Source organism: Talpa occidentalis, unplaced genomic scaffold (genome assembly GCF_014898055.3).
Source record: "Talpa occidentalis isolate TD23 unplaced genomic scaffold, MPIMG_talOcc4v2.1 talOcc4.15, whole genome shotgun sequence".
Lineage (NCBI taxonomy): Eukaryota > Metazoa > Chordata > Mammalia > Eulipotyphla > Talpidae > Talpa > Talpa occidentalis.
The window spans coordinates 32,941,679-32,956,085 of NW_023601543.1; the positions used below are offsets into that span (position 1 = coordinate 32,941,679).

Here is a 14,407-nt window from a genome sequence, read left to right on the forward strand (position 1 = left end):
TCATAGCTATGAACATGCTCTGAAGTCTCCTTCCCTGCAAAGTTTTCATCTTTCTCCTATGATCTGCTATAGCACACACCCTTTGTCATTCAGGTGATTCTAAATGGACCTTCGAAAATGCTCTTTGTGTATTTCTGTCTCCTCCTCTGGACCATGAACCACTGGAGGCAGGGACCATGTCTAATTGAACCTACTACTCAGGATATTTAGCACAGTGGTCAACACACATTAAGTACTTAACAATCAATGATACTGCTGCCGAAAAGTACAACATGCTGGACAAGAGATGGAGGGTGGAGGGTAAAGCAGAGATACTCTAAATAAGAGTGGTTAAAACCTACAGAATTACACTGTGTCCACCTCCCAGGCAACAGATTATTGTACCTTGCCCGCGTAATCATATGGGAATTCTCCAGCACAATAGGTGACATGGTTTGAGCTTCAGACTGGGAAAAGGCTAAGCCTGGTAGGCCATGGGAGTGGAACTAGAAGATCTGGGCTTTCGGTGTGCTAGGACGCCAGCTCAGATCCTGGCCAAGTGCTTACATCAGATCAGAAGAAATCACCCCCCTGGAGTGAGACTGGGAATAGTGATAGGCCTTAAGCACATCTTGACCACCTCTGGTGGGTTCTTTGTGATAACCTGGACTAGGAAGCATTACAAGGTAACCCAAATAGCCCTCTGCTGAGTTATAAGAATCACCTCTGCTTATAACACACTTAGCCTCCCCAGCTCATCTCTCCCTCCACCCAGCTCCCCTCTAGGCTTTGGAGTTGTACTCACACTGTAGTTTTTCCTTCACTTCTGTGCCACACAGGCATGCAATGCCAGTCTTAAAGGACAATGCCCGCATCTTTCCACTGCGACCACTAGGTTGAAAGAGGAGACTGAGAGCATGATTATATGTAAAGGGTTAACATCTTGACAGACATGTCCCTTACACACTTGATCCCAGAAGACCTCTGTGTCATCCATGCCCCAAGTTGAACAGAAGCCCAAGTCTCCGTGGGAGCCCTCCCTTCCCGCCACACCCACTCTGGATGTCCCCGTGCATTTCCTCTTGGAGGGTACCAGGGCTGCCAGCTGCAAGCCCTTACCTATCAAACACATTGAGGAGCCAGTTGAGGCTCATGTCCACGCAGAGGGGCACGTTGACCAGGATGCCTCTTTCCTCCTCCAGCCGTTCATACAAGGCAGTCAGGCAGTGAATGACCTCTACCACATCCATCACATGCTCACTGGTCTGCAGATCATGCTCATTGAAGATCTCCAGGGCTGTGGTTAAAGTTACCAAATCCACTGGGAAGGAAAAGGGAGAGGGAGAAAATAAAGCCATAAGTATAACCCCAAATACTAGACAAAGAGGCAAGGACACCAGTGTCACCAAAATTGACTCAATCTCCAGGCCCATCATTTGTTAGCTTGATATAAGCTTGTCCTTTACTAAAATCCTCATCCCAAGGCGAGGGAAGGCAGCAAAATATCCCCTGAACTGACCCAAATGTTTCTATACCCATAAACTCTTTGTCATCAGTTTTGGGAAGATGGCAGGATGCGAGTGACTCACCTTCTTTGGTACATTAGTTCCTAAGGAATCAATTCTCAATTTAAGTTTCTCTGTCTTTGCACACATGAACCTTGGTCTGAGAAACTGAACACCAGTTATGAAAGCTTAGGTGTGCCTGGGTAAATATGACACATCTCAGGAGAGCTGTTTAATTACCCCCAATGCTGGAATCAGCCCAGCCTGACACGCCTGGGCCAGGAAGATAAATGGACAGTATCTCTGAGAAAGACAAGAAAGAACATGATATCGGTGCTTGTGTCAAGTGTTCTGCTGCTACATCCAACAACTCCAAGATGGCAGGAGAACACAAATCCCTGGAGACTCCAAATCATGGCTGGGAGAATTTCTAGCATAAAATAGTTGCTTGACTATCCATGTTGGGCAGGGAGGAAGGGACAAGGAGGACAGATGTGGGTTAATTTGGAAACAAGTCTGGAAAGAGCAAATGTCCACAGGCAGCACAGTCCCCAGCCTCTGGGGAGTTTCCGTGAAGCCAACAATCAATCCTAGCCTAGGGGGAATGAAAGTGGGAAACAGCTGATTGATGAGGAAAAGTAGGAGAGGGTTGAAGGCCCTAAGGGGAGTGGGATGAGAGACTTACAGCGCAGTGCCTTCTGCACCCTGCGTAGCTTCATGGCAGTGCGGTAAGCTGAGAATTTAATGTTGTTCAAATCGGCTGCAAAGAATGGAAAGAGACCCACTCAGATCAGGGAAATGCAAGTTAAATCCACAAGATACCATCTTCCACCCATCAAACAGGCAAAAAATAAAAGTCTGACAGTAGCAGTTGTCACACCAAAGATGTAGATGAATGAGACGTGCTGGTAGAAGTGTTAACTGATACAATCATTCCAGAAAACAACTTGCTATTACCTAGTAGAGCTAAGCATTCACATATTGTACAACCCGAGCAGCTATTTATCCTGAAGCAGTCATTTTTTAAAGATTTATTTATTTATGCATACAAGAGCTGGGGTGCAGGCCAGAGATGCGGGGGTGAGAGGATTCACAAGAGACAGAGAGGGGAGCAGAACAGGCAGACTGACTGAAATACACTGCTGAGGGGAGCAGGCAAGACAGGAGAGGTCTGCTGCGCCATGTGGGTCACCTCCCTGGCCGGAGATTGAACTCGTGCTGCAGTGGCTGTGGACAGCTTCATAGTGCTGTGATTTAACCACTTGTGCCACCAGGGAGACCCCCCTGGAGCAGTGATTTTTTAAAACTGTCTTTGATCAGAAATTCATTTTACATCATCGTCCAGTATGCATCCACATTTGTGCTCTTAAATAAATAACTGAATTAGGGCCTCCTGATGGTGCAAGGGGTTAAGCACCACACTATGAAGCAATCTGCAGCCTCTGCAGCACGAGTTTGATCTCCGGCCTGCCAGGGAGAAATCCACATGGTGCAGCAGACCTCTCCTTTCTCACCCTCTGCTCCCCTCAGCAGTGTATTTCAGTCAGTCTGCCTGTTCTGCTCCCCACTCTGTCTCTGGTGGATCCTCTCACCCCCTGCATCTCTGGCCTGTACCCCAGCTCTTGTATGCATAAATAAATAAATCTTAAAAAAAATAAGTAACTGAATTAAATATTGCAGGAAACAATACCTTAGTAAATCTGATACAGTAAAAACAAAATCATTATCAAATATCCCCCTTGTTAAGGCTCTGTCGCACTTTCATATTTCAAAAAACCACTTCTAGTTTTTTGAATGCTTATCCCAACATACTGAGATTATCCCAACATTCTGACCTGTGGACTGAAAACAGGCATACACGCACCAGGATTTATTTATTTATTTATTTATACAAGCACTGGGTACAGTCAGAAGCGCGGGAGGGTGAGAGAATTCACCAGAGCCAGAGCGGGAATAGAACAGGCAGACTGACGAAATACACTGCTGAGGGGAGCAGCGGGTGGCAGAAGACGTCTGTGCGCCATGTGGGACCCTCCTCCGGTGGCCGGGAGCAGCCCCGGATCGAACTGGCACTGCAGAAGCTACGGGCAGCTTCGCAACCCAGCGCTCAACCGCTGCGCCACCGGGGAAACCCCCGGAGCACTCTTCTTATTAGCTCCAAGTTAGGAATGACCCAAATGTTCATAAGCAGTAGAATGGATGAAGAAGGTGTGTTAAATACAATGGAACATTCTATAACAGTGAAGATGAATGAACTATACTCACATGCACCAGCACAGGTAAAAATTGCAACCCAAAGGGGAGAGTTTCTCTTAGTCAAAAATAAGGCACACAAGTGTCATGCTCATCCTGGACACACACTCAGCTTTGACCTTGTCTTTCAAAGACAGAAATGGTTCACATCTACAAGCATAATTCTCTAATGTTATGGTAAAGTGGTCCAGGGAGAATGAAGAGCTTCGAGTTAGACAATGTGCAGAGGATGGCAGGCTGCTGGAGAAAGGACAAGGCACTCACTTGTCCTTCACTCTCCACCCCACCCCCGTTTGTAGAACGGGATTCCCTACTATTCTTAGGGGAAGCCAGCAGCTGTGTAAATCACCACCCTCATCAGGAACCCCGCATTCTTACCTAAGGTTTGATATAACTCAGTCATCTTGGGATGGTCCCAGCATGTGGTCTGAGCCTGGTGGCTACAAACAAAAGCATCATTAGCACCAGGGCCCATGCCACCCCCCACCCTCCCCACCCACATGAGTACACCACAGGTTGGATGCAAGAAGCTGCAGGATCCGAGGGTGAACCAAGAAGTTACCAAAGCATAAGGGTTCACCTTTAACAAAGTAGAATCTTGAGCTCTTGAGATGAGTAGGAGGAAAAACTGGACTGGATGAAGGAGTCCAACAAATAAGGAGTGACAGGGACAGGTAGAGAAAAAGACAGGCGAAGGAAAGGGTGGGCAGGTGACTGACCCGCTTCTGATTCAGGTGCTCACTCACTTGATGTAGTAGGGAACTTTATTGGGTGAAATTGCTCTTTCCCAGGGAACCTGGACAGAGGCTAGCAAGGGAGAAGAGAAAGAGAAGGTGGCCACGAATGCTTTCAGGATGCCAAAGACTCCCCTATTTTATCCTCCCAAAGAGGTGGCCAAGTCCCAAGGGGATGCCTGACTCTCATTGCCAGCCCTTAACATCCGCAAGGGTGGGGCCAAAACTTCTAAGGAGCACACTTCCCCCTTGCCGTTAGGGCAAGGGAAGGACGGAAGCTATCGACACCCGCATGTGCCAGAAGAGTGACAAAGGTACACACAGGAATACTTGGCCTTGGCGCCCTGACAGTCTTCTCCTTGAGCAGGACGCTATTTCTATCCATTCAGCAGCAGGCAGCTGGAGTGCTGCTGTGGATGTGAGGTGGACCCCACTTTCCTCATGGGACTCAAAGCCCTTCCCACAGAAGCTTAGTCAAGCTTAGTCAAGCTTAGTCAAGCTTAGTCCTAGGGAGAGGTACTGCCCATTTCTATGTGGGGATAAACTCTGGAAGAGGCTGCTTTTTTTCTGCCCCAGGTCTTTATCATCCAGATGGTCTGGGAGAGGCCATGTTGCTTAACCAACCTCCTCATGGCAGTGCTTCTGGGTGCAAAAGCCTTCTGTATGCATAGCTGCCTGCCAGCAACCATGACTCCAGTAGTTCTAACCTCTATTAGCATTGCTGGAATTCCTACTGTGTGCCAGAGACTAAGCCAAATGTTTTGTGTTCACATCTAATGTTCAAATCTCTATATTACCACCATCTGCCCAGCTACCTCTCTGGTCTGAGTCAGCGTAATCTTTCACCTGGATTATTACAATACACTTCCCAACAGGTGTCTCTGCTTACAGTTTTGCCACTAACACTCTGACTCTGTTGAAACATAAGTCAGATCATGTCATCCTGCTCAACCCCTCTGAGGGGTCTTCATTCCAAATGAAAGCAGTTCATCCCATACACAGCCTGCTCCTCCCCTTTCCTCCTCTCCTCCGTGTCTGCCTCCTTGCTGTTCCCCAGGCCTGCCTCTGCCTTCAGTTCCTGGAAGTTGCTGTTCCCTCTACTTGGAATGAGCTTCCCTCAGATACCCACATGGTTCACTTCCTCACCTTCTGGAGGTTTCTGAGTTGCCATGCTCTCAGGGAGGACTTTCCTGACCATACTATTCAAAGTTGTCATGTTTTCCCCCATAAATCCAGCGCTCCCTATCCACACTTTCCTTTTTTCATAGCACTTATTACCAATTGACCCTAGATATGTTTTACTTATTTGTTATGATCTGGCTTCCCCTAGTAGAATATAAGCTCTAGAAATCTAAGGACTTCTGTCTGTTTTGTCCACTAAGGTTGCCCCAGTGCCTAGAAGATTGCCTTGCCCACCATAGGCCCTATTGTTGAAAAAAATAGTTATTTACTCCCCATAACCCTATGAGCTAGGTATTTTCTCCTCTTTTTACATATGGGAAAACTGAGGTTCAGAAATGCTAAGCTATTTTTGTCAAGCTTGCACAACTATTGAGGAGTGGTGACTCTGACACAGTAGTCTCTGACTTGAGAGCCTGTCCTTTTAACCACGATGCTATACTGCTTTATCCTTCCTGCTTCTTGGATGCCAAAGTATGCTGGATTTCCACAGGGCCCCCAGAGGACAGCAGCAGGCTCTCTTGGGAGGAAGGTGGTTGAGGTTCTGCTAAGTAAAATTGCTTGTCTCACGTACAGGAAAGGAAGTGCTGTGACCCAGGCCCGAAGTCCCGGTGGGCATCCTGGAGCTGCTTGAGCCTCTCGCCAACTGACACCTATGGAAAGAACAGGAAGTCAATGGACTCTTTCCACATATTTAATATGACATATCCAGGCACCTCCAGTTTCTCTCTACCTGTAGCTGTTTCCACCGGATGTTGATCTGTTCCAAGGCCCGGGAATTCTCCATTGACAAGTGCACATCAGAAATGGCAAGTTGATGGGCCAGATCATTCACCAACTTCACGCCATCTTTTATGGGGGAGAAGTCTTCTTTGAATAGCTGTGGAACCAGGACCCAAGGCCCACAGTGGGCAGAGTGGGAAAGAGGAACCATAAGTCATTCACCTCAACTCCTCCCTGTTTACCCAGATATTTCATTCCAACAGTACAACCTAGGTGCTTGCTTATTGGGGGCAACCAGACTAAGGCATGGTGGACACTGTCCTTATTGGCTTCACTTCTGACTGTTAGAAAACACCGGACAGGGCCTCCCTGGTGGCACAAGGGGTTAAGCACCGCACTATGAAGCAATCCACAGTCTCTGCAGCATGAGTTCAATCCCCCAGCCGGCCAGGGAGCAACCCACATGGCATAGCAGACCTCTCCTGACTCGCCCTCTGCTCCCCTCAGCAGTGTATTTCAGTCAATCTGCCTGTTTTGTTCTCCACTCTGTCTCTGGTGAATCCTCTCACCCCCTGCACCTCTGGCCTGTACCCTAGCTCTTGTATGCATAAATAAATAAATCTTTAAAAAAAAAAAAAAAACACCAGACAGTACAAGGACAGTTCAGCCATCCTCCAGATAAATCCAGCACACAAACTGGGAGAGATTGGTTATAGTCCAGACCAACAACAGAGTCTCAGCAGGGGGAACATTATCAGGGTCTGGGAGTGGGAGGAGAGTGAGACCTCAGGGTATACTGTAGCAAGGTGAGGGGGAGGTCCACATACCTTAAGAGCCTGTATGTGTTCAGGAAGTGAATCAATGAAGAGGTCCCCAATGGGCTCCCAAGTGCCTCGGACTCCCTCAGCCTGGGTCAGGGTGGTGCTTAATTCCTCCATTGCTCCCTGGATCTCCAACAACTGCTCCAGAGTGCGCTCAATATGGCGGTGCTGGTCCACACAGCGGGCTGTCAGCTTCTCCCATAGTTCACTGGCTACAGTTGCCTGCTTCCATACAAAGCGGCTAAGATTCTGGATCCGCTGTCTGGGAGAGGTATCTGCGTGGGCAAGTAAGAAGGCAGGTCAGCTAAACAAGCAGGTGCCAGGCCTCCCCTGGTGGCACAGGCGGTTGAGCACCCCACTGTGAAGCTGTCTGCAGCCTCTGCAGAGCCGGTTGGATCCCTGCCGGCCAGCCAGGGAGCAGCCCACATGGCGCAGCAGACCTCTCCTGTCTCGCCCACTGCTCCCCTCAGCAGTGTATTTCGTCAGTCTGCCTGTTCTGTTCCCCACTCTGTCTCTGGTGAATCCTCTCACCCTCCCGCACATGTGGCCTGTACCCCGGTTCTTGTGTAAAATGAATAAATAAATCTTTAAAAAAAAAAAAAAGAAAGAAACAAGCAGGGGCCACCGCGGGAAAGACAGAGACAAAGATAGTCATTTGTAAAATGTATGTGTGTGCATGCGTGCTCACTTATTTTGTATATATTCATACACAGAAATATATATGCATATATATATCAATATATATCTTCCCATGGTTATGTTCCTTTTGTATATTTTGTATGTGTTTTAGATTGCTTTATTTTGAAATCATTGTAGATTCATATGCACAGCTATAATACAATATCACAACCAGTATATTGACATTGATACAATCCAGCAATTTTGTTTAAAGTTGCTCAGTTTTATGTTACTCACATGTGTATTTAGTTCTACATGATTTATCATACGTGTAGGTTTACAAATCCACCACCAAAGTCAAGAGAGTATATTGTTGTTTTTCATTTATTATATCGTCAGGATTTCCTTTTTTTTTTTTTTTTAAATGGGCAAAGTAAATAGTGAGCAAAATATTTTAAGAGGTGAAGTGAGGCAAATCATCCAGGGTCTTATTCATGCTGGTCTAGAATGTGATCTTTGCATTAGTGTCTGCTGCCCACTTCCATCCAAAGAAGTCAGGCATTTTATGAAGGCCCATCCCTGAAGCGGTTAGTATAACTAGCCCAGATTTTCCATCTAAGCTCCTAACTTGTACGTTTCCTCCTCCTCCCTCAGATCTCTCCTCAGAAGTAGATTCAGAGCCTAAAGCCTCAGGCTAATTTGAATTATCTTGAGCTTGCACTATTGGAGGCCCCGTAAATTGGGTTGGGCAGTAAATTGAGTACTTGTTCTCCTTCTGAGGAGCTCAAGGTAAACTGAGACAGTCAACAGCATTTATGAAAGGCTCAATTAACAGGGTACTTCCAGGCTATCCGTTGCCAGTCTTGGAGGATTGCGGATTCTTTCTGGAGAATATTACTTGTCGGATCACCACACACACCTAATTACCATGGATCCTACCCTGTTGCCATATTTGAACCAGGACCCAAAGTGACCCTCTCTTCTGAGAGAAGGTGCCAGAAGTCACTAGGGCAAGTATCAAAGAGTCACAATTAATTTTCTTCTCAAATGCCTTCAGCTAACATTTTAGATTTTGAAAAGGATTTTTATATGTTGGGATTAAAGCAGTATGTTTTCAAGGGACATACTATTGCTTTTATTCCCTGGGTCAGTTCATGGCACGTGATTCTCGTTTTTCCTTTTCCATGCTCATTAGAAGGGCTACACATGATGAGCCGCATACAGTTTTGAGTCACACACTTAACTCTCCTGTTCCAAGCTCTTTTTTTTTTTTTTTTTTTTGCTTTGTCTTACAGTATGACTCTTGTTCCTCTTAACTTAGGCTACTAAGATAAAACTATCCTCCTAGACAACAGCTGAGAAAACAAGTTTGGGGAGGGCAGGAAAGTATTTAGCAGTTCATAGCTCAAGAAGAAGTGGGGAGAGAGGGAGACCACCCACCTTTGCTCTCAGAACGAGGTTCCTCTAATTCTTCAAATGGGTGCTGGGACAGGAAGGCCTGAGCTGACTCCAGCACGGAGTAGATATAGGGGCCCCGAGACTTGACATCTTCCATAAAGGCCTGTGAAGTTTAACAATGTGGTCAAGAGGGAAGGAAAGTCTTTTAATTGCTTTGAAGTCCATCCTGCAATTGATAACCTTTCTTGTCCCCAGTGCAACTTGATCCTTTAACATTATCTCTTATCTTTGGCAACCCAGGGAAGAAGAGGTGCAGTCCTCCATAGAGGCAGAAGAACCACTCTGACACTGGAAGGTCTGTTAGTCTGTCTACCCCCAGACAGAGTAGAAAGGAATTCAGAGATTTGGGGCTGGGAAGTTTGGTTCTCTGGAAGACTCAAAAAGTTCCCTGGAAGGGGCTTAAAGGAATCAAAACCAGTATGGGAAAGATTTAGATTCAATATTTTATTTATTTATTTTTGAGATAGACACAAACTATACAAATCAATAATATACAGCTCAGTGAATTTCCATAAAGTGATTCCATGTGTGTAATCAATTCTGAAATCAATAAACAGAACACCAGCTTCCCTGAAAGGCCCCTTCATGGCACCCTCTGGTCACTACGTCATCTTTCCTCCCACCCCCCCAGGCAACCACGATCATTAGTTTTGTCTTTTTTTAAATTGTATGTAAATGGATTCATACAATATGGATTCATTTTGTATCTCGCTTTTTTTCACTCAGATTCATCCTTGCTGTGGCATGCCTTTATGGTTTACGTTCTTGCCGTATTGTATTCCACTCTGTATTTATTTTTATTGTGATATAAATGACATATAACCAGTGTCTCAGTTTGAGGTGTACAACATATTGATTTCAGTCATTTACATTGCAATGTGATTGCCACCATAGCACTAGCTAACACTCTGTTAGGTCATATATTTATTATTTCGTCTAGTGCATTTTGCATTCTTTTTTAAATGTTGTTGTTTTTGACTGTCAAGGTAAAACATGTCACAGAAATCTTGGACATAATGATGCACACCTCAAACTTCTACAATGCTATAATACAATTCTATTTTATCAGACAATGAGAAAACACACATGCTCTTATAGACAAAAAAAGAAATCTCAGAAAAGTATAAAGAAAAAAATTACAAATACCCTACTTTCATCACCCCTATAGTTCTTTTTTATGTTTCTACCTGAGTATATATGTACAGGCATCTATATAGATTTTTATACAATTGCATTCACCTGTATATGGTTTAGCATCCTAAGTTATTGGCTGTTGTTTTTTTTTTTTTAACTTAATTTTTTATCATGTTCTTTTTCCCTTGTGTCCATTCAAAATCAGGGCAGGTTTTTAAGGGAAGGCTAATATCTGAGCGGAGAGCTAGAAAGGAAAGATTTACTTTACTCGGTGCAGTGCTAGCCACAGCCCAGTAGGACTGCATCAGTGTGGCATTACTATGGGCGCCTAGGCAGAGCCTGGGTGCCTGTGTGTCTGTTGGAGAGTTGCAGAGAGGCCCTTTCCCGGCTGAGAGGGAACATACATGGCCTCCATAATTGTAACCTACCGCATGTGTCTCCTTCTCCTGTTGCACAAGGGCCACATCTCCTTGTAGGGGCAGCTGAGCTGACAATTCCTCATCCTTTTGGCTGAGCCAGTCAATGATCTCTTGGAGAGGGAGCTGAAGTTTTCCACTGTGGTCAGAGAAGGCCTCTAGGCGAGCACTGCACACAGTGGATAAAAGCAATGATTTTCAAGCTTCTTTTTAAGTGCCAAAACATTGTTTCCAAATACTTATGTGGGATCTTAATATAGGAACCAATTAAGGATGACTTGCTCTAGTGGAAGAAAAGCTACAGAAGCAAGAAAAAAAGCAAGAAAAGCTACAGAAGCTCCCAAAGCACCTCCGCAGGAGCTGGGGATTAACACCTTCTATGGCCACCAGTTAAATCTCTTGTGCCCAATGTCAGGCTGGGAAGAGTAGGACACTGAGCAAGGATATTTGGGGTGACAGTTGTCTTGTTGCCTCCTTGCCCCGGAGGAACTCAAGTTATGCCAAATTTTCCCTCCATAGAGACTTCTCCAAGTCTGCCCTCTGAGCAAGAGTGGATGAGGTCAGAGGAAAGCGCAAGTGGAGTGGGCGTGGGCACGCACTCGTGGGAGGATGCATACCAATATAAGTAGCCCAAGGGTCTCTGAGGAGGATAGCAACATGGGAGAAAGTTCTGCTATATGGAAAGAGAAAAGTATGTACTCTATAATCATCTGTCTACTTCCTCCCCCAAATAAACCATGAGCTGAGGTCCAAGTGGTAGGAACTGGAGGCCAGTCTTGGCTGTGTGCAGCCATGGAGCTGAGAAAGAAAATGTGTTCTTTGCTTCCCTCCCACCTGGGCCAAGCTCTTTACCTAAATTATTGCTCCCATGAATTCCCAGAGCAGTCTTCTAAGTAAGCATGGCCATTGCTCAAGAAAGTTAAGTAATTTGCCCAAGGTCATGTAGCTAAGTCGCTGATAGAACTCAGCATTGTCTGACTCCACAGCCTGCACTCATTTTTCTTCACACTGCCACCAAGGCCCACCAGAAGCCAGGGGTTTGGGTTTTGATGATAGGAAGTGGAGGAGCAAAGAATATCTATGTGAGAATCGATGTATGTGAGGGGCTGGAGGGGCTACAGAGAGGGGCAGGGAGAAGAAGTTACACATAGAGCTGCTTCAGATTCTTACTAATTTGCCTTAGTTCAGGAAGGAAAAGGCGGACTGATAACCAATGGATGGGATCTAAGAGGGCTTGAAAGGACAGGAAAGAGAGCAGATGAGATCTATGAAGATGGGGGACAGAAGAGTAGGAGGGAGAGATCCTATCGGTCATTTACACGCAGGGCTTTTAAGTTCAGGAGCATTTCCATATCTTATCTGAATTCTCACACAGCGCAGCGAGGTGGTTAGGACAGGTATCATTCCTCCACTTAACACAAAACAAATCAAACCACCCAAACAAGTGGAAGTTAAAATTGAGAGGAGAACGACATGCTAAGCAGCAAAAACAGGAGCCGGACACCGACCAAGGCCCCTGTTTCTAGGGGTCAAGCCTTACCGGAGGTTGTGAGACTTCTTTTTTATTTCATTCCAACACAGATTCATGGCTGAAGGTTCCAGGGGTCTGGCGGCACCAATAGACCTGTTGAACAGCTTTGGGCTTAGGCAGGGAACCCCAGCACCATCTTGAGGACGCGTAGGGGCGGCGGCAGCAGCAGCTCTAACCTGGACAGAAACACAGACATCCTGTGACCCCTGGAGCATGCCACATCCGGGTTTGCCACAAACTGAGGGTGAACAAGGGGAGAGAAGGGCTGGCCCAGGGTGTGCTTGGGGGTGAAGGTGAGGGGAGAAAAAGAGAAACTCCATGGAAAACTGTTGATTATAAGACCCTCTCTTGGTCCAGGTTGGTCACATACAACAGTGACTACTATCATTCTTATTATGACTGTAAATTCTGCCAGAGTTACTGCCCAGGTGGGATCCTGGAAGTGCTTAAGTTAGGTAAGAGCTGTTCAGAATTGCCCGACACTGGCTACCACTGCCATATAGTCCAAACATATTTAAGGTGAGCTGTAGGGGCCTATTCCAGGGCTCCACCTTTAGAAAAGAAAGGGCTGCCATGTAAAAAAGGAAAGAAAAGGAAAGGAAAGAGAGACCGTCCCATAAAGAACGCAAGAGAGAATAGACCAGCTGGAGAGAGCTATTAGTACGCAGTGTTCTTCCCAAATGAAGTTGGGTTTTGAATTCTCTTCACCCTCTTTTCCACCCAAATTTCCCACCAGAGTCAAGAAAAGAAGCCTGGAAACAATCCTGTAGAGTACTGCTACTCTTCCATGGGCTGAGGAAAGGGATAAAGCAGCATTTCCACCCCAATCGTCAAAAGACTCTGAACAGAGTCTGTAGCTATGACCAGCCATGGAAACTCCCAAAGTCTCATCTGATTCAGAGCCCATCGCTTGCTTGTTCATCCTGTGGGGAGGACTGCAGGGTTTGAGGAATGGCGGTTGTGCCAATAGCCCTGAAGAAATTAGCTATCTCCCGAACAATGCCAGGACTGCCCAGCCAGGGCAAGCACGGTGGAGGCGGAAATCTCAGCCTGTGCCCTTCCACCTCAGCTGATGGAAACCCACCCTCGGCCTGCTTGTCTACCCACTTGCCTTCTGTGGAAAGAACATGGCACTGCTAGGGACTGAGACTCTTCTAGCGTCCCGGTCCCCCACCCAAGACCCTCCAGGCAATGTGGGACATCAGTCGTCCCATGAAAACCAAAGCTTGCAGCCTCATGCTGAAAGGGAAGTGAGGGAGCAGCCAGGCGCTGAGGAAAAGCTCTGACCTCAGTAACCGGGCGTCACCATGAGCCGACCCTACCTGTACTGCCTGGGGACTCTGTGGCAGGACTGGGCAGCTCCATGGTTATCCCTCAGCACCAATCTGGACCCAGTGCCCGGTAAGCCCCAGGCAGAGTCCTGATAGTCTCTGAGCAGACTCCCTCCGGGACAGCAGTCAGGGCTGAGCCAGGCCAGGAGGCGGGAGCTGTCACCCTGTTTGTTTACTGACTCCCCAGGAATCTGGAGGGGGCGGCTATGTCAGGGCTCAGCCGGTGAATCAGAGCTTTGTCCCTGGGGAATTCTGGCTTGCTCCCAACTGGGCCCGCCACACCGGGGCCAGGAGGGCCCTCCCGGGCTGGCAAGGGTGGCAAGAGTGGGACTGGGCATTCCATGGTGCTGAGGAGGGGCATGCAGAGGGGAGCTTCTTGTTGATTTATTTCCCCTGTACATGGAAGATACAAAGGACTCACTTAGCCTCCAGGCCCGCCCCTCCCTTGAGGTGGAGGAAAGGATCAGACCACTTTGGTGACAAACCTATTGTTATCAATACCCCACCCCACCCCCCACGCCCACCCCCAGCCTGGTAGGAGGATGGACTTGGATGAACAAGCCTTGTCTTCCTCTGGTAAGTGTCCTCAGATGCTGTGAGGAATGTGTGTGGCGCACCTGGGAACAGGGCCATGGGATGGCGGGATAAGGAATGTGGACCACAGAAGATTCATCCAAACTCACTGTGAAAATGAGGGGTGCTCTGCCTTGCTTGTGGGAGGGAGA

General features: G+C 46.9%; 1 protein-coding gene across 4 annotated transcripts in view; it reads right to left on the minus strand.

The window, feature by feature from the left end:
- Positions 1-14,407, minus strand: part of DRP2 (dystrophin related protein 2) — a 48,365-nt gene that overhangs the window by 17,322 nt on the left and 16,636 nt on the right. For 3 of the 4 annotated variants that reach the window (XM_054695645.1, XM_037512201.2, XM_054695644.1), the window contains exons 3-13: positions 12,361-12,527; positions 10,833-10,989; positions 9,253-9,373; positions 7,201-7,469; positions 6,384-6,530; positions 6,225-6,303; positions 4,484-4,544; positions 4,116-4,177; positions 2,170-2,244; positions 1,099-1,300; positions 785-888 (exon numbers count right to left, since the gene is read on the minus strand). In XM_054695645.1, coding sequence (XP_054551620.1) covers positions 785-888; positions 1,099-1,300; positions 2,170-2,244; positions 4,116-4,177; positions 4,484-4,544; positions 6,225-6,303; positions 6,384-6,530; positions 7,201-7,469; positions 9,253-9,373; positions 10,833-10,989; positions 12,361-12,527 — 1,444 coding nt within the window. The remainder of the gene's footprint in view (positions 1-784; positions 889-1,098; positions 1,301-2,169; positions 2,245-4,115; positions 4,178-4,483; positions 4,545-6,224; positions 6,304-6,383; positions 6,531-7,200; positions 7,470-9,252; positions 9,374-10,832; positions 10,990-12,360; positions 12,528-14,407) is intronic. The other variant, XM_037512203.2, reaches the window with a different exon arrangement.